This window comes from Pararge aegeria, chromosome 14, assembly GCF_905163445.1.
Source record: "Pararge aegeria chromosome 14, ilParAegt1.1, whole genome shotgun sequence".
Classification (NCBI taxonomy): domain Eukaryota; kingdom Metazoa; phylum Arthropoda; class Insecta; order Lepidoptera; family Nymphalidae; genus Pararge; species Pararge aegeria.
The window spans coordinates 15151338-15171136 of NC_053193.1; the positions used below are offsets into that span (position 1 = coordinate 15151338).

Here is a 19799-nt window from a genome sequence, read left to right on the forward strand (position 1 = left end):
GAGATCTGCTATGGATCTTCAGCGTGATTAACTTAATAGCTTGTAAAAAGGCAGTAAATTGCTAACATTTAGATTTCTACCAATATATTGGACCGTTAAACTACGAGGTGGGGATTGATGGTTCACCTGGGACCATTTTCTTAGCACGAGACTGGAGAATTCTCAAAATATTTATCAGAATTCTTTAAAACAAATATTTTGTTAGTTTAACAATAAATTTTTAATTTATTTTATTTAAAGTCACTGGAAAGTTTTACTGTGCACCGCTAAGCTCTGATAAAAGTTTTCTCACGAGGTATACAGTTTGCAGAAAGAAAAAATATTATGACCAGTGACTCAGTGATACGCCCATAGATTTCACCTGGTATTATCTGTGTATCTCGCGAGGGTACTGTTCACAGAAATTAGAGATTCGCCGTAAACTAAGACCTCGATTATTATCTGTGTAGTTTCTAACTGATGCTGAGGACAGAACAGATGCTATACTAAAAGTTTCCTATGACATACAACGTGAGAAAAATCAATTTTTCAAATTAGGTTAGCCCTTGACCTGGTTGGTCCAGTACCAAACTAAATTGAAAATCGGTCAGCATGCAAGGCAGGACAAGAGTGTTTGACAGGCGTGACAAACCACTGCATGAATATATCGACGTTCCGCTACTTTTTATAATAAGGGGGAATGGGTGATTTTATGTAATATGGTAACCCATACTAAACTATTTCATTTTAATAGAATTATTTTTGTGATGTATAAGTTCTCATCATTTAACGCTATGATTAATTATTATTTTATTTTCTTTATTTTACCGTTTTAAACATTTCTCTTAAACCTACCTTCTATTTTTGTTTATTTAACATAGTTACCTGTCCAAGAAAAAAAAATAAAAAAGGGTTATTCTTATGAATAAAATAGTAAATTACGAACCTTCCTTTTAAGATATATACTTACATTATTAATTATTATTATCTGTTGTACAGCCGATATGTGTAATATAGTGTTACATAATTTTTAAGTCTCTTTTATTATTCCTTCTGTACAAAACTTCATAAATGTAGTGGAAAGTGTGAGATTTTCTAACTTCGTTTACTCATTCAATCGCGTTTAGGTTAACTACGATTTATATGGTATCGATAGAGCGCAATCTAGTGACAGTACGGTTTCCTAATATTGATTATTATATATATAAATATGTTCTTACACAGTAACTGGGATTATCAAAATTAAGCTTAATTTGCTATACTCCGCGAAAAGCAGGAGAATCTGTGTGGTGTAATTTATAATTTCTTCAATCCTTATACTCCACACCAAACAGATCCTCGGCAATACACCCTCTACGCACGTTTCGCTCCGAAACCGGAGCATCATCAGGAGATGTTGACTTTACAATGAATAATTGTTAATTCATTGTAAAGTCAACATCTACTGAATAATTGTTAATTCATTGTAAAGTCAACATCTCCTGATGATGCTCCGGTTTCGGAGCGAAACGTGCGTAGAGGGTGTATTGCCAAGGATCTGTTTGGTGGAGGAGATGTTGACTTTACAATGAATAATTGTTAATTCATTGTAAAGTCAACATCTCCTGATGATGCTCCGGTTTCGGAGCGAAACGTGCGTAGAGGGTTTATTGCCGAGGATCTGTTTGGTGTGGAGTATAAGGATTGAAGAAATTATAAATTACACCACACAGATTCTCCTGCTTTTCGCGGAGTATAGCAAATTAAGCTTAATTTTGATAATATATCATGGATTTCCGCAAAGTAACGCCTGCTTCTATAAAAGTAACTGGGATTGCAACTTTTTCGATTACGGTTGGGACTAGCTTGGTCAAAGTACTAAATTGTATTAGTAGCTAATCTGGGCCAAATGGGTGGATCTATTTCAATTTATTATTTCCATTGATTTGCAATACTGGTGCAGCATTAAGACCTTGTTACCTACATATTAAACAGTTCCAACTTTCGTGAGCTGAACTACTGAGAAGGTTACACCCGTTTATTATTACACGTATATTATTTAGACACGTGCGCCAAAGTTTCGGAGTGCTGATAAAGCTGTGGGAGAAGATACAATTTTGTTCTTCTTCTGGGGAGAAAAAGGTCAGGTCGTACAGATGGTGCAGATTACGTAAAAGACTCACGCACTTTTTTAATAATTTTTATACAAATATTTCACAAGACACAGTTGAACGTAAAATTTAATTCTCAATGTCTTGCAATACACTTTCGATGTATCGTGCAAGTTGCATTAAAGGGGTCGCAACATTTCTAAGACGTTTGCACTTGCAAACACCGATTTCCTCTGAAAATTTTGCGCTTAATTCCGATGGCCATATACTACTACTACACGATTTTCCACTTGATGTCTGTCCACGTATAAATTTTGACACACTGTGCTCACTCGCTCCACCTCTCATTTCGTTGACACAGTTGTCAAAAGAGTATTTCGAATGCTGCTGCCATTTGTTCTCTGACTGGTATTCTCTATCAAGAAGCCAATGCAATTTGCGACAGGATTTTATTCTTTTGCAGGATGATTTTTGATGCTGAAAACGTCGAAAGTGTACTATGTTACCTAATTACGGTTATCAAACACATTTTGGATACCAAACCCGTCCTCTTTCATGGTAGGGAAGAACTTGAAGCACAGATACGAATCGAGTTACTGAAATACAAGCATTTTTCCTATTGATTTATATATCTTAGGAAGTAAACCATTTATTCCAATACAATTGAGTCCTTGACTGCAATCACATCCTGCAGGTGGGCGATGATGGAGTCCAAGATAGCAGCGGGCACCCTGTGACTAGCCACAGCCAAAGCCTCTGACCAGACTAGCACGGAAAAAATCACAAGTTTTGAATTCCCAAATTTTCGGGAATCTAACCAAGGACCTATACATTTGTTCATCCCACAAGTTAGCCCTTGACTGCAATCTCACTTGATGATGCAGTCACGGATGCGCAATTTCGTTTCGGGTGGCCACTAGTTATGGCCCAAGCCTCCAAACTAGACCAGAGAAAATTCTGAAGTTATAAATTCCCAAATTGCCGAGCATTGAACCTGCAACCTCACTCATATAGGACCACAGTGGTTAACAATGGTAGGGAACAACGAATGCTTAATTTTCCAATCGCATAGAAAACCAAATGGATTTCCTTAGAATTCCTTAGTTGTCGTGAGGATTAAACTCTTTTCTCAGTGATATTTTAGAATGCTGAGCTGAGAGGATATCGGGAAGGAGGTAACGATATTTCAGATTTTTTTATTAGCAGAAGCGATCTTCTAAACACAAGGCAAAAACGAGAAACCTTGGCACCCCAACGCAAAAGCAACCCCTTAAACACTAGCAACAACGGTTAGTACTTTGGGACCCCAACGTCCATCGGGCTCCATGATTAATGAGTCTAGAATGAATAGTGTCAAAACAGTAAATTTGGTTACCTTAGTATTATAGCAAAATTTAGCAGCCTTTTTGTACTGTAAAGATGGACACTTATTTAGCAGGCAACCTGATTTTTTTCTTTCAGCGCTTTTGTAACTTTCAACAGATACATCAGAGTCGCTAGTAGCATATTTTATAGGGGAAACGTAGGGCTGCAAAATATGACCTAAAATTCAATTATGGCAATTCATATAATATTTTGTTCATACAACCTTAATCGATCACCGGAATCTTCCTAAAACGAAAAGTTAGTTTGAATTATGTAGCGGTCCCAGCGACTATAATTTTTCTTCCGGACTTCTACACAATACACCCCGATTCACCGCGTCGTCCTGCCCACCTGCTCTATTACTCCGTACAATTGGTAAAAAAAGTATCAACTAAGAAATAATTATAATGCCAATTAAAATCTTCAATTCTACTAATTGGAACGTCACGAAATCACATTTACACGTGTATGTGTGTGCGTAAGGACGTGAGTGCGATCGAGGACCGTAAACTTTTTTCTGTTGCTTTTCTGGCCATCCAGACCCCTTTTGACCTTAAATGTACACCCAGCAGTTGCTGTTCAAACTGCGTATTTTTTATGAGAAGTTTGTATAGTTTGTTATCTCAACAAAAGTTTTTCATACTGTAATATCCCCTTAGTAACCACCCCCTTTAAACTGTTCTATAATAACAGCTCTAAAATAAGTTACCTAAATTATCTTAGTAAACCTGTATCTTTTTATCTACACGGTTACTAATACAGGTCTATTAAGAAAAATAAGGTAACTGTAAGTATTTTAGAGTGCCTCTTTGGTCTAGTGGTTAGCAATTTTAACTACGGATCACGAGGTCGAGGGTTCGAGACCCGGGTCGGGCCTGTTGGTAGGTATTCTATTCTTTCTGTTAAAGATTTTTTAGTCCCAGTATCGTAAGCAGAGCATGTAAAGCCGTCGATCCCGGTTGTTTTCACAAACTTGTGACAATAGTCGTTAAAGCCCACCAACCAACATTGGAGCAGCGTGGTGGGTCTATGCTCTGAAACTGTCTCTCCGCTGAGAGAGGAGGCCTATGCTCAGCAGTGGGACGATAATAGGCTGTGGATGTTGATGATGATTAACCTATATAACTGAACTAATATTCATTAACTCACACATTTTATTGACTCCTCGTCGTAACACATCGCATAACAACACAGCTATCATGATCTGAGAGCTAAATTCGTTGTAAAAATTGCCTACGGTTGAAAAGGAATATTTTAGAGATATAATAAAGCAATGATAGCCTAGCGGTGAGGACTGCGGCTTCAATTTCGGGGGGCCGAGTTCGAATCCAAGCACTCACCACCTATTTGAGTATTGAGCAATTAAAATATCACTTTCTCCAATGGTGAAGGAAAACATCGTGAGGAAACCTGCATGCGAGTCCCTCATAATGATCTTAAAGGCGTGTGAAGACCAACGATCCGCACTTGGCCAGCGTGGTGGACTAGGGCTTAAACCCTTCTCATTGTTGATGGGTTGATAAGATAAGATTGGTAAAAACAAACTAATGCCCGTTTTCGCTAAAGACGAACAAGGCAATGTACTTATTAAGTAAGATCCAATCAAAAGAGATTCCTAGGATTACATCAACTGTCACCAATAGTAAGCCTAACCTTAGAGTTGGAGATGTCTTAAAAAGTTCAAAGTTTGTATTAAACGTAAGCTTATAGAAAAGTCCTATTATAGTATAAAGGACTACGTAAACGATAAAATAGCTTGGGTGTAAATTTTGCTCTAACCAGGTTGCTCTTCTAATAATTTAAAATGACATTGTGAGATGGTGATAACAAAAAAAAAAAACACCCGGCTAAGTTTGTTGTGGGCTTCTTCTTAGACCAGGACGCGTTTGGAACCCTCGTAGCTTTAGTTTTAAGTTTACGAATGTGGTTATCGCCATCATCTCACTGCCGTGTAATTCTTATGTACGCATCAAAAGTGCCACCTATGGGCCTACTTGAATAAAGATATTTTTGACTTTGACTTTGACTTTGGTAAATCATTAGGCAATCGATTAAGGCAATTTTTTTATACTAGATAGACTTGCGCTTGACAACTATCATACCTGATGTAAAGCAATTATGCGGTCTAAGTTGGGGCGCGCTTGCCTAGAAAATGCCTATTCACTCTTGCCTATTCCTAGGTTTAGTGAAAACGGGCATAATTATAATAACTTTACCGTGATTAAATTGAACGGATTCGTTGGCAAAAGCAACCAACTTAGCCCACGACGGGAAGAATTCCTTATTATTTTTTGGGGAAAACTTATCTTCTTCGCCAGCACAAACTTCTGATGATATGCACTGCTCAAAAACGTCTGAGCTATCGTTGTCTGGTATATTATCAGTGTCGCCAAGTGTCGTAAACTTTTTCAAACATTCGATGTTTTCCTTAACAGTCTCGAGTTGTATGTTTATATTATCAGCAATATTTTGCTTGACGATCTCTAGCTCTCCCTTCACATCGTCGGCTAAATTTTTATCAAACGTAACATTTTTTATAACGCTGTGAACGCTTTCGTTATCACTGAGTTCCCTTTTATCATCTACGCTTCTAAACTCTTCGAAATTTTTGCTCGTCTGAGAGCTATCATTGTTACTAATATTGTCATTGAAATCGTAGGAATGATAGTCTTGTAAATTGCAAAAAGTTTCGTAAAGATCGTCGGTGTTGACGCTCAAGGGTCCCTTAGAAGGAGCGCTTTTAATGGTTTTCTCTATTTTAGATTCACTCTGGCAAGAGCCAAAGTGACTGCATAGACTACGACGTTCTCGCCTTTCTTTGATTTCCTGCTTTAAAATCTTGTCTTGATATGATTTATTCTTCAGCCTCTCAGCAGCATCTAATTGATTTTTTTCTAGCGATTTATACTGTTCATACAAATACCAAGATCGGACGCGGTGACATTTTTTGTGTGAGGTATCCAAATCTGGAAATCCCAAGAAATTAAGGAACTTATTTAATTACCCAACTATAATAAATAATTCACCGTACATCTACACACCGAGAGAGTCCAAAAAATCCATTCAGTAGGCTCTGTTTTGAATATTTTTACAATAATAGTACCTAATGAAATCAAAATTTTTAATGAAATTTTCGGCTCATGTCAGTGTTTTTTTTCTGAATAAGACATATTTACAAAAAGTACTTGTCTTTCCTTCCTTCTTCTGCTTTTGTTTTATCAAAGGAGTTTTTGCCTAAAATTTATAAAGGACTGTCCACACATGCGCGGTTTCCGGTGTACATGGTGTACACGACTAATATTGAAACATCAAAAACCACTCAACTTTAGTAGTGTTTTTCGAAAATAATTATTTTACCTTTAATGTCCTAAACGTATACCATAAAAAAGGAAAATGAGAAAAAATTGTGAGCTAGCAACATTTCGCGGGTGTAGAGTAAGAAGTGCGCGGGGCGTTTTCACTGTTTATGGACACAAAACACTGCATACTGTATCCGAAATATTTGAAATTTACTGAACGTAACCGTTAGTCATAGACTGCATAGAAACTTAAGCCGGAAGCAAGAGTGGACTGAAAACACTGCATACTAAAGCTGAATACTAAGGCTGAATGAGGATTCTGTATGTTCTTTATTTTGTGGTAGAAACGATTCCCGAGCCGGTCACTACAAACAGACACTCAAAATCCATTTATTTCCGTCCTTGAAATAAAATTGAATAAGAATTGAATTTAAATTTGAATTTGATGAATTTGTATTTGAACTTAATGGATATTTTGATTTATTTTCCTACAAAGCTATTAAAGCGAACCGAGTAGTAGCTAATGCTAATAATAGGTATATTTTATTTTTGTGATAGTAACATTTCAGTCTACCATAGTTGTATTTTTAAAAGCTGCCTTGCTTTGTGATATATTGTGATTAATGATATATCATATATCTAAAATATGTAGGAACAGGATACATAGGACTTCTTAAGCGGCAGTAAAACCGTTTATACAGACCAAGAAACTCCAAACAATCGCGTGAATATCAACAATACTATAATTATGGTTTATTATTATAATATATAATTACGATATATTTAATTTTACTGACGGACTGCATGGTTTTTACGACTTACGTAGAACTCGAAAAAGAATTTCGTTTGTCTATCTTATCTCATCGCATTAATTTTTATTTACTTCAAACACATTTTTGATCATTTATTATTAAAATAATATCATGTTTACATAAAGATTTGTTTAAAAATATTGTTAATAAAAGAATATTGCGCCGCCGGCTGGCTGTCTGCTGTATCCTGGATTGGTTTGGGAAGAGTGGACACCGGAATTCATGAGTTTCACGCTGAAAGGCGAATTACGTTCCGTAACGCCTCCTCTCTTCATTGGATGACCCTGTATAAAAACATGCAACAATTATTAGAATATTCAATAAAAAATGATAAATCACAGACACATCCACCTCGTCTATGGTGGGTGTGGCTGCTACCAGTACCGAGCACGCCAAGAGGCGTAGATATGAAATCTTTGATAGCAGTTTCTTTTTTGTGCCCATTGGAGTAGACTTTGGGACCGTGGTCGAAAAGGGTTAACAAGTCTACCGGTGATCCTAGAGCGGGCAGTTACCTTGGCGAAAGAATTAGTTTGGCCATTCAAAGGGGCAATGCTGCCAGAATCATAGTACATGCATACATTTTATTTAGTTTTACTTTGGTACTTAGGTTATTTTGGCCTATTTTTGTTTATGAATAAAATGTATCCTGTTAAATAAATAAAATAAACGTGATCTCAAATGACAAATTATTAAAAGCCGTTGACAACTACCGACATATTTAAAATTTACTAAACGCAACCGTTACTCATAGACTGCATAGAAACTCAAGCCGGAAGTAAGAGTATTGTAGAGGGAAGCATGTTGTCGACACGACGATGTTTAAAAGCACACATTTTTTAAGTCAGCCTAATTTATAAAATGTAGATAGTTGTTAAGGTATACTTTTTGCAATTCACGAAGGCGAGTGAGCTTTGCTCGTGGTTGAACGTGTATATGTACATTGCTGTAGTGTGCGTGTCTGACGGAGCGATCAGTTGCGACCGAGCCGTCGCAACGGTCACTTGTGCTTGTTGTTTCCACGACGCTCATTGCCACGAAGTACTGTCAGCATGTCAAAACGCAAAGTTGTTCATAGCGAGGTAAGGCATTTTTTATTTTTGATGAATTTTGAAATAGTTAATTTATATTTTGCCAGAAAGAATAGACAGTAGATATCATTTTGTAGGAAAAGGTTTTTTGACATGCAACAATTTTCTAAGTGTTTTGGATATTTAATAGTATGTTTTATTATTTATAGGGACGAGCAATTATCGCTAAAGTATTTCACTTTCTTCAAGAAGAATATAATTTTATGAAAGTGAATAACAGTGACAAAAGTGATTTAAGTCCTTTGGCTAATTCACTTAAACGTACTGCGGAAGCAACTGGCGTCTCTGGGCGCACTTTAACTAGAATATTGAAAGAAGAAAAGGAGTTGCCGTCATCTTCCTCCAAGTTCACTTCACCCATGAAAGAACGACGTAAAAGAGACAGCAAATTCACGTTGTACAATATGAACAGAGAAATTATTCGAACTACAGTACAAAATTTTCACATGGAACACAAACAAATACCAACTTTAGCGAAACTTCAGTCAGTTTTGAGAGAAAAAATTTGTTTTGACGGATGTTTGAACACTTTACGCTCTTTGCTCATAGAAATGGGTTACAAATGGAAAAAAATTGATAACAACCGCAAATCATTACAAGAAAGGCACGAAATACAATTATGGCGTTTTAATTTTTTGAAACCTAACCGTACCCGCTTTCGATCTCACGCACACTGTTACACCTTTACAGATACGTGTTTACCACAAGTAAATCCCGCTCGCCTTCGTGAATTGCAAGAACTTATACATAATATTGTAGGAGTTTGTCTCTTTCCGTCACGTCAGTCTCTTTCCGGCAAAGGACTGTTAGTCAAATTCAAGTAAGTACTAGTGACAGTCCAACCACATTTGACTCGACTGATCTGTTTTGTAACTTCGACAGATAAATACGATGATCCTTTTCCTTTTGGTTATCTTCTATCGTATAATAACACTCATCAACAATTTTTATATGAAAGGTGTCAATTTTAGTCACGAGATGCACTTCTTGCTAACATAACGAAAATATTGTTAAGAAACTCACGAGCGGTATTGGTACAGGTGGAAATTTATCAAATGTGTTCCTCAGGCGTCGCCATGTTTCGCATCCTATGGTTTCTGGTTGTAAATACAAGTCCTCTTTGTCTGCAAAACGTTCCGTTGAGTGATTGTAGGTAGCCGTTAAAACTATATCCAAACTGTCCTCTGGCAAACTGCAATCACCAAAAATTTGCACGTAAATTTCTTTTCCGAGAAAGCCCTATGAAAGCTGTCGTGTAGTTGCGGATTACGAATAACTTAGTCTGCCCACAAAATATAACCGCTGCATCACCTTGGGAACCCAATGTCTCTTGCTATATGGCCCGTCCCATTGGCTCTATGCAAACCCTCTAATATTGAAAATATTTATGATTTTAATTAATAAATAATTGGTGTCCGCTGGGCTCCAAACAGTTACTGCTCTACCTCAGAACGACAGGCGATCTAACTCCGTATCAAATGGATCACAATCCATAGATTAAGATCAATCTATGGATTGAGATCATAGTTGCTACAACCAAGCATGATACCACATTTGGTACCGTAAAATGTAGGGTGTAAATTATTTGCTACCTATCAACATTACATTTTCACTTCCTAAGAAAAAATATTTTATGAAATACATACATACACTACATGAAACAGTTTACGCAGTTTATAAGTATTCCGAATATATCAAAAAGGAGTATAATAGTACCTATCAATAATAATTAATATAATATTTAAAAGTTATGACTCACAAGAAGGGTTGGTAAAAACTCAATTTCCTAACGCTAGCTAATGTATGGTGGGAAAAAAGTCGAGAGCCCGCTGGAACACCGTATTTATCTTTTGTAGTTAGAACAATTTCCTTTGTTAGTTCCCCTTCTTTTCGTAAATCAGGTAATAACTTTTTATTTCTAATTTGTTTTATTCCAGTCATATTTTATTTATGTATGCAAGTGTTACAATTAAGCACTTTGCTAATTTTGATAAGTCTCTAAAAAATAGAAATAAAGCACCACATAAAAAAACATACGTATCCATGACAACGAAATTTAATTTTGACATAGGCAGCGATCGGAAAAGATATAGGTATTTCTTAATCGATTATTGTTTATAAATTACATTAAGAAAAGGAATAAAGTGTGATTAAATACAGGCAAAGCTGTCTTATAACTTTACTGGTATACAAAACCACAATTAACAGAACTTTAGTCATGTAAAAATTGCTAACAACGCTCAACTATTTTTAGTTGATTTTAAAATTTGGCATTTTAGTTTAGTTTAGAGATTTGTATACAACAATTTGAGGATCTGAGGAACCAATAGTAATGTATTTAAAACTTCATTTAACTATAATTTATTTTACAATTTGAGACATTTATTGTATCTGGCAATCCTACTCACACCAAAGAATACCTTCTACAGATACACACACGGCTTAAAAAACAAGATCTCATGTGATGATGTTGATATGAACCCAATGAGGATGTAAATACTACATAAACAAAACGTTTTCACTAATGACGAACAGAGGTGCACCAGGAGGAGCCCCTTCTGTACTTCAAAAAAATCAAGACAAATATTTTTTGAATGATCTTTGTGCGGTTAAACAGCTTGTAACACACTTTGAAAAATTGTGTAGCGATCATCATGCTCAGACATCCCATTGATGAGATGTTCTATTTTTCTTTTGGTCTAAAATTCTGGCATCAGTTTCACTACGCAAATTTTTTTTACTCTATTTTACAACGGGGAGTTTGTAATTTAGTTTTGTCTTTTGTCTATGTGTCTACTCAAGTGAAATAGAAGTTTGTGGTAAATAGGCTTCTTTCCGGTGGTAAAGTAATAAGATTTACTCTGTGGTGTTTGTGATTATCATTCGTTCTCGTGTCCGGTCTTTGCTAGTTGTATGTGGAAACTTCCGCTTCTTGGTCATTCTTTCATCAGCCAAATTTTAAGAGAGACGCGTTGTTATCCGCTTGGTTAATTGTGCCGCCATTTTGATTCTCACTAATAGTCTTATAAATTAAGAATTTACTGTGAATTTATAGCACGAAAACCATCAAACTGACTGAAGATGAGTTACGGAAGGCCTCCGCCACGTATAGATGGCATGGTTTCACTGAAAGTGGATAATCTAACATATCGTACGACGCCTGACGATTTGCGTCGAGTTTTTGAGAGGTGTGGTGATGTCGGCGACATATACATCCCACGAGACCGGTATACCAGAGAAAGTAGAGGATTCGCGTTTGTCAGGTACATTTATTTCAGCCGCTTACCTAGCCTATACCTAGTAAATCGTAATGCCATTTTTAGGTTGTTACTTAACCCTTATTTGATCACTTGTAGATTCTATGATCGGCGAGATGCCGAAGAGGCTTTGGACTCTCTAGATGGACGGATGTTGGACGGGAGGGAGCTTCGTGTGCAAATGGCGCGGTACGGGCGTCCATCTTCGCCATACAGAAGCCGATATGATAGACGGCGCAGGTATGTCTTGATAATTTTAACATGTTTAGCTAGATATAATAATGCTATCACTGATTTCTGATACGGATTTACAGTTTTTGCTTATAATATACTTCAAGAAATGTTATAAAAGCCTCATTTCTGCTTACAATACTTGTACTATTAATTCTTTCTTGTTCTCATGTGAACTGCTGCAATAATCTATTCAAAATTCCCATCAATGCCAATAAGTATCATAGGAAGACCAAATACTTTTATGTCTGACTGAGTTGCTTACTGTGTTCTTCAAAGAAAGAAGTAAAAGTGGGACTGTAATAAATCTGGCAGCAGCATTTTCTGTGCTACTGCTACCATTCCCTGCAATCACAAATGATAACCTTTGCAACTAAAAATGATGCTATTTCTAAAATTGACAGGTCTCATAAAAGTGCTATTCTTGTTAAAGGCGGCAAAAATTATCAACTGACTGGACTGGACTGCTCTTATTTCAGAACTGTCAATTTAGTTTAGTGACAAATTTGTGTACAATAGGATTTATTTTTTATATTGCTAATAATTTTTATGATTAACCATTGAATACTATAGACAATTATTGCTAGAATTTAAAGATGCTGTAACCAATCTTTTACTAAAATCACATCTTTAATAACCCTGATTAGTCTATACAAATCAAAATTTTGTGTCTAGCTGAAGCACCTAATATTTGGCTCTTCTTCAGTGTGTTTTCCAGCTTTGTCTCTGATCAGCTGCTTGCACTTTGTGGGCAGATGATATAAAATGAAAAATCTCCATTACGAGTTATAAATAGCCTACCTTTTAGTTATTGGAGTTTTTTTTTTTCATTTTTTATTATCTGCATACCCTCTATATGCAACGCCACTGTCTATAATGCATTTGAAAAATTTTTTTTATTGTTATTAGGTGTCCCATCCTATCCTATATATGTTTAGTGGCAGAACTCACTGTTTTTTTTGTAAAAAAAAATGTTTTTGAATGGTTTCTTCATCAAGGTTGCTCTGTTTCACAATAATATATAAAGATTTTGCTGAACTTTACCAAATCACCCACAAGCTTCAAATTATTTTAGCTGTAAGTTAATTAAACAAAAATTGTTACAGTTCTGCAGCAATGCAGTAAACAGAACAGAGAACCAACATGGTACAAAATTAATATACACCATAATAATACTTGGTCTGTTTGATGATGTTTCTTTTAGCAACTCACGTCGTCGGACCAGATCTCGATCACGCTCTCGCCGACGTTCCTACTCCCGCAGCCGATCTCGCTCCAGGTCTCGCAGTCGTAGCCGCTCTGACTCAAAGAGCTCAAGGGGAAGATCCCGTAGCCGCAGTCATAGCCGCTCGCGTTCAAGGCATTGATGTGTTGTGTAAGTAAATAATATATTTTTCTTTATTATTATATACTAATTTAGTTACCACTCAAGAAGCATACTTTGTTACTACCCTTTATAATTCACAATCACTGAATAACAGATAAGCAAATTCAATCATAGCATAAAAAACTTAATCTTTTTTTGTAAGATTTTATAACCTATCTAATACCTAAAAAAATTGAATATTATAAGAATAGTTTAGCATCTAAGTAGGATCAATGAATAATTATACTTTTCACAAACAGGCTGAAGTACCAACAGGCAATGAAGTGCTGTGTTCCTTGACTAGATGAGTCTGCAGCCTCCGGCCAAGGTACTAGAACACTTCTTAACATTAGAATCATAGACTAACTTTTGACATAATGGCAGACCTTGCAAGAAACTTCTAGCTTTAAGTTCTTGATTTATTGTAATCGATCATATTTTAATTATTTCCGTTTTACTTTGTGTATTGCTTTGTATAAACATAAACAGGATATGTAAAAATTTTAAAACTAAATACATTTTTAAGTACAGTTATATGATAGATAATTTGTATACTTGTACATTTGGGAAAAATATCAATGTGAAGACAACTTTTTAATATCTTTGTGTAACTGAAACCAAAAATGAGATTCAGAAATTGTATAACGTCTAATTAATCTACACTTAATTATGGCCATGAGGCCATAAGGTGTTATTTCAGGTTTATGTAATAAAAGTCAGAAGATCCATATTGTTCATGCACCAAATTGGTTAAATTGGGTATATTATAGGACAACCTCAAGGAGTGGTAAATAACTCTGTAAAAGTAATGACTATTGTTTTTTTTTGTTATTAGAGTACAATAGATGAAGCCCTTCAGAACAAATTTTCATTTTGCTATGTAACTTGTAATTTAAGATTAGTTAACTAAGAATTGTTTTGCTGTCTTGTTTCATCATTAATTTTAATTTTGTAACATCGAAAAATATTAATAAAACTGTTGGTATGCTCAGGGCATTGGAGTATGCGGGGAGCGAGGCGGTTTGCGGGGAGGGGGGTTTTGCGGTTTGCTGACAACTGCTGAATTGCCGTTGTTGCAGAGCATAAGTTATGAGTAAACTTTATATATTTATTGACAATATAAAGACCACAGTAATTGTGTATAGGTAAAGATGACACTAAACCCATATATCCAAAGGATTTTGAATTTATGTATTCATTCTTATGTAGTATCTTGTATACAAAAACAAATCATGATTATTTTCAATTATAAAATTGTTATTCATATTATCTCTAAAATAATATTGCACACAAAAAAATCAAAACAATGGCGATTGTTGTCACATAGTGGATTAATATATGGATTTGTTTGGCAGGCCGGTGCTGCCCGCTGGCCTGTTTGCTGTGGCAGTTTGCTGTGCTGATTGCTGTGATTTGCAGATTCGCGCCTCTAGGTTGCTATTTCGATGCAGGACTCCCTCCCTGCTCAGCAAATAACTAGAAGTACAGATTTAATAAATTTTCTATCCTTAGGTTTTTGGGGAAACGGTTTTAAAAGCACAATTCATTTTATTTTGTTGTAGTATCTGATTGTCTTTGAAAGTGCTAAAACCATTTCTTTTAAATTTTTGTGTGTCAAGAAATAAGGAAGACATCTGCTGCATACTCAGAGGACATGGAGCATACAATATACAAATAGGTTTAACTCTTATCTTCTTTAAATAAATAAGGAAACAGTAAATTTTGTTTTATTGAATTCCATTATTTAATGTCGAATTAATTGATGTAAGGTTCTTATTAAAATTGGAGAGTTCCCAACCGTGTCACAACGACTTGTTGGTTATTTTTTCCCATCTAGTCTCACTTTGTATGAGAGTCGTTGGGATCCGTAATGAAACTAGTGCGAGTCAAATTAGTTTTTTTTTCTTCCGAGCGGCCATGGGGCTATCCGAGGCGTAAGTACTGATCTTAGTAAAAGCTATATTCAAAGAAAAAGCTCTGTAGAAACGCGTTTTACCGAGCGTAGTTCCTAAGATTCCATATCTTACGAAGTATGCGGAGGAGCCCGCTGAAACTTTATAGGAAATGAAGGCCTGAATTTGTATATAATATAAGTTGAAATAGCAGCTCGGAACAAAAGCGTTAATCACTTGTATCCCAGCTTGTGTAGTAAGCCGACAGTGAGAAAAGAAAATTTCCAAGAGAACACTTATTAGTATGGGTGATGATGGTTAAATAAGTAGTGATCCCCGTAGATTTTTTTCCACCAGTGCAAGAAAAACCTCGCAGAATTAAAAATGAATCTAGTCTTGTAACTTTTCATAATCATAAAAAAAAGATTTATATAACGAATCCACTTTCGTGTCTTTTTCCTTGGCCGTAATATTGATGTATATCAAAAAGAAGTAGGTAGGTACAGTCCCACCATTCAGTAAAATAAATCACGAAGTACAAAGTAAATAAATAATTCTTAAAGATGTGCACTGTATTTTATTTATGGGAGCCTAACCCAATATTTCTAACAATATCGAAAACAGAAAATGAAACTAAAAATTTAAAAGAATAGGTAGGTACTGAACGTAAACTAATGTCATTGCTTTTAACAATAACTGTTAAGGATGGCCGTGTCTGTATGATCGTTCTGCCTTTCTTGCTCATCTCAAATCATTAAACATTCCATTTTCCACCTCTATAATTTGTTTATTAAATAATAAATATCCATTCACATAAAGGTTATAAAATTGTATCATTGTTTCTAGAATAAAATTATATCAAACTGTAGAACAAATCGTGTAATATATTTATAAAGAAGAATCAATTCCTAGTTTAATCCTGATGATGATGATGAAATACAGTCCAAATCGTAGTTTAATCCTGATGTTTTTATTATAAGTTTCCCTAATATAAACCTGACATTGGCTAATCTGTGTATAGCCAGAAGAAAAAAAAAAAAAAAAAAAAAAAAAAAAGGTTGGCTCATTGGATGTCCAGTATCCACTGATTATTGAATTTGATAACGTCAACTGTCAAATCAACGTGTTCCAACTTGTAAAAAATCTGAATTCTTAAATTAAATTTAAAAATGTCTTCTTCCTTCTTTTTAAAAGGGAAGTCGAGACAAGTGCATAAAAGGAAAGGTGAGCAAATAAACAAGAAACCGAAAAAACAAAATGCACCTAACCTCGAAAACGGACCTGCGTCCTCCGACAGTGAATTGGATCTTAAAAAGTTTTCTGACGCAGAAGAATCTGAAAGCGATCATGAGACACCCGAGCAGAAGAAGCTGCGACTCGCTAAGAAATACCTCGAGGAAATTGAAAAGGAGGAAGCTAAGCGCGCGGAATTTAAGGACCTCGACGACGCTGTTGAGAAACGTTTGCAAAGAGACTATTTAGAGCAGAAAGGTAAACTACGAGTAGAAGTTGCCGACAACTATACCGCTCCAGCTGAAAATGATGTGAAGTTAATTCGTGCAAAAGAACATCGTCTCTCCCTGACATGTGTCTGTATAAGTAGAGATTCTGAATTTGCCTTTACCGGTTGCAAAAGCGGCAGCGTTATCAAATGGAGTCTTCGAGAAAAGAAAAAACTTGGCAGCTTGACTTACAAAACACATTCTAAATACATAACAGGAGGTGTAACATCAATTGCCATTACAACTGATTCAAAATATTTAGCAACGTCTGATTCATCACCTGATATACAGATTTGGGACCCCCACACAATGAAACATGTGTACACATTCAAAGGGCACAAAGATGCTATTATAGGTCTTGTATTTAGAAAGAACACACATAGTTTGTACTCTGCAAGTAAAGATAGGTCAGTTAAAATTTGGTCATTGGATGAAATGGCTTATGTGGAAACTCTATTTGGCCACCAGTCACCAATAACATCAATTGATGCTTTAACTAGAGAGAGGGCAGTCACATCAGGTGGTAGAGACACTACAATAAGAATATGGAAAATAGTTGAAGAATCACAACTAATTTTCAATGGACCAGTTGGTAGTGTTGATGAGGTAAAATTGTTAGATGAAGAACATTTTGTGTCTGGTAGTGACAATGGTTCAATTTGTTTGTGGAGTGTGTTGAAGAAGAAGCCTTTGTGTACTGTTACAGAAGCACATGGGTTGGAGAATAATGTACCTCGATGGATAATATGTCTGGGCACTCTTTTAAACTCAGACATCTTTGCTTCAGGCTCATATGATAACGAAATAAGGTTATGGAAAGTAGCTGATGCCTACAAAAATATTGTGCCTATGTTTAGTTTAGAAATTTGTGGTTTTGTTAATTGTATACAGTTTACAAGTGATGGACTGCAGATGTTTGCAGCAATAGGGCAGGAACACAAAGGTGGTAGATGGTTTAGGCGGGGTGGTGCCAAAAATGGTTTATTAATTGTAAATTTACCTGTTAAGATAAAGTGATTGCTAAATAAATTATATTTTACATAATAATAAATTAATTATTTTTTTACTCTAACTTTTCTTGGGTAGTCATATTACAATACACATATTGCCATCTAGCTGCAAAGCAAGCATTGCTTGTGCTATGGGTACTATGATAGCTGATGTATATTTTTTTTAATTAATAAAATACACATAAATACTTATAATATACAGATAAACACCCAGACATTGAAAATTATTCATGTTCATCAGACAAACATTTTCCAGTTGTGGGAATCGAACCCACAACTTTCAACTCAGAAAGCAGGGCCGCTGCCCACTACGCCACACAGCCGTCAAACATATTAATATAATATATATGAAACTTGTCTCTTTTCATAAACATCAATCTGCAGTTTCTTGCGGTTTCTTCTTGGTAGAATGTGCCTTTCAAAACCGGTGGTAGAGTCACTACAGACTGACTTGACATTCAAAAGTTCTTATTAACAAATCATTATTTCACAGTTACTTGCAAAGAAAACATTTTGAATATTAAAACTTCTTAATAGGTAGGTAATTAAATTCCTCTAATATTGTTGTCATCATTATGCAACACAAAAATGCAAAATATTTCAGACTGTAATACATTTTACTTACAATGAATATTTAATTTAATTAATTTCTACTGAATTGGCAGGTCCAATAATAACATTGTTGCCTGTAGAAAACTTTATTTGTTTTAGAGATTTCTAAACATAATCTCTTAATCTCAAAAATAAATGGTGTCAATTCAGTTAACTTTAGATATTTGGGGACAAAAGAATTGGTACAGAATATTTATCTTTCATGAAGTAGTAACATTACATTCTATGTTATAAGATTTTCTTAAGAATTATTTAATTGGTTTACAATGATTACTATCCAACAATAGTTGTAGCTCCTCTTAATTGTAGATATCCTGCTGTTATATCCATGGGTAGACTTCTCACTGTAGCAAATTCATCTGCATTACTATAATATAGCTTTGAGTGGCGGTCAACATAAGGTGCTGGTAGCCCAGATATGTCTGAATATTTCTTTGTAGGCTTAAACGAAGGTGGTGCATTTATTGAATAATCTGCAAATTCAAATTAATATTTCACTTTGTAATCCCAATACAAGTATATGAAACAATATGTATGTGAAATACACATTGTGGGATTGGACAGTTTTTATTATATTCCTTATCTATATTATGTTCCTTTTTAGAAAAAAGAAAAGTGTGTTGAAATTAAGAACGAGTTTTTCTTTGATCATTTTTTTTCTATATTTTTAAAAGCATGTTTCCAGTAGAAATGAAAGAGAAAACTGTTTACAATATATTTACAATATTCAAGAAAAATAAATAGAGTAGTGATATAATGACAGCCCAGTTTTCTAATTTACAATCATACAAATAATGTAAGGCGACCTCCTGGGTTTCTGCATCAAGTTAAGATTAAGCAAGGAACAGTTCAAGGAAGAATACAACATAGAGGTACAAGTAGAACTTAGATGAGCTAACGTAAAGACTACAGTGCAGAAAAAGAGCCACACAAGTGTGTCTAGACGTCGGTTTAGTTCCGAAATGTGTGGTGTGGTTTTTACTCACATAAAACAGCATCATTGGGCCATGGTAAAGCTCTATCAGCTGCTAATATTTGTTTTAATGATCTCCACATACGCTTTTTACAGCCACTTTTAACAATAAACTTATTTTCTACCTTAAAACAATGAAGTTTCTCCGATTCACTAGTCATTTTTTAATTTATTTCAGTTGGAATAAAAATTAGCAAAACAAATAGATGTCAAAATAATAATATATTTAAATATTTATCACAGACTACCGAGCACAAACGATAGTAACATAATCAATGGATCATACAGATTATCATTTCCTTGGATATATCTATTGCTTC

The 19799-nt window shown here is 35.2% G+C and overlaps 5 protein-coding genes across 7 annotated transcripts; 2 read left to right on the forward strand and 3 right to left on the reverse strand.

Moving 5' to 3' along the window:
* Positions 1–2198: 2198 nt before the first annotated feature.
* On the reverse strand, positions 2199–6558 carry LOC120629283. Of its 2 annotated transcripts, XM_039898181.1 has the most exons (5): positions 6476–6558; positions 5651–6400; positions 4584–4667; positions 3445–3611; positions 2199–2546 (listed from the first exon to the last, which is right to left on the reverse strand). In XM_039898181.1, the coding sequence occupies exons 1-5, from the start codon at positions 6495–6497 to the stop codon at positions 2199–2201; spliced, it is 1371 nt and encodes a 456-aa protein (XP_039754115.1). In that variant the 5' UTR covers positions 6498–6558. The 2 variants fall into 2 exon arrangements, with proteins under 2 accessions (XP_039754115.1, XP_039754114.1); XM_039898180.1 differs by lacking the exon at positions 2199–2546 and having other exon boundaries at positions 3499–3597.
* A 1106-nt stretch (positions 6559–7664) lies between these two features.
* Positions 7665–10659, reverse strand: LOC120629284 (protein C1orf194). The gene is made up of 3 exons (XM_039898183.1): positions 10396–10659; positions 9660–9828; positions 7665–7829 (listed from the first exon to the last, which is right to left on the reverse strand). The coding sequence occupies exons 1-3, from the start codon at positions 10575–10577 to the stop codon at positions 7689–7691; spliced, it is 492 nt and encodes a 163-aa protein (XP_039754117.1). The 5' UTR covers positions 10578–10659; the 3' UTR covers positions 7665–7688.
* Positions 10660–11565: 906 nt separating this feature from the next.
* LOC120629309 (serine/arginine-rich splicing factor 2) lies at positions 11566–15210 on the forward strand. Of its 2 annotated transcripts, XR_005658986.1 has the most exons (5): positions 11566–11899; positions 11993–12133; positions 13329–13499; positions 13751–13818; positions 14483–15210. XR_005658986.1 is itself a non-coding variant. In XM_039898216.1 (4 exons), exons 1-3 carry the CDS (start codon positions 11718–11720, stop codon positions 13489–13491), a joined length of 486 nt encoding a protein of 161 aa, XP_039754150.1. In that variant the 5' UTR covers positions 11566–11717; the 3' UTR covers positions 13492–13499; positions 13751–15210. The 2 variants fall into 2 exon arrangements, 1 of the variants encoding a protein (XP_039754150.1); XM_039898216.1 differs by having other exon boundaries at positions 13751–15210.
* A 1259-nt stretch (positions 15211–16469) lies between these two features.
* On the forward strand, positions 16470–17948 carry LOC120629565 (U3 small nucleolar RNA-interacting protein 2). Its single transcript, XM_039898529.1, has one exon. It carries the CDS (start codon positions 16552–16554, stop codon positions 17899–17901), a length of 1350 nt encoding a protein of 449 aa, XP_039754463.1. The 5' UTR covers positions 16470–16551; the 3' UTR covers positions 17902–17948.
* A 248-nt stretch (positions 17949–18196) lies between these two features.
* Positions 18197–19732, reverse strand: LOC120629331 (INO80 complex subunit C). The gene is made up of 2 exons (XM_039898245.1): positions 19493–19732; positions 18197–18979 (listed from the first exon to the last, which is right to left on the reverse strand). The coding sequence occupies exons 1-2, from the start codon at positions 19638–19640 to the stop codon at positions 18780–18782; spliced, it is 348 nt and encodes a 115-aa protein (XP_039754179.1). The 5' UTR covers positions 19641–19732; the 3' UTR covers positions 18197–18779.
* Positions 19733–19799: the final 67 nt, after the last annotated feature.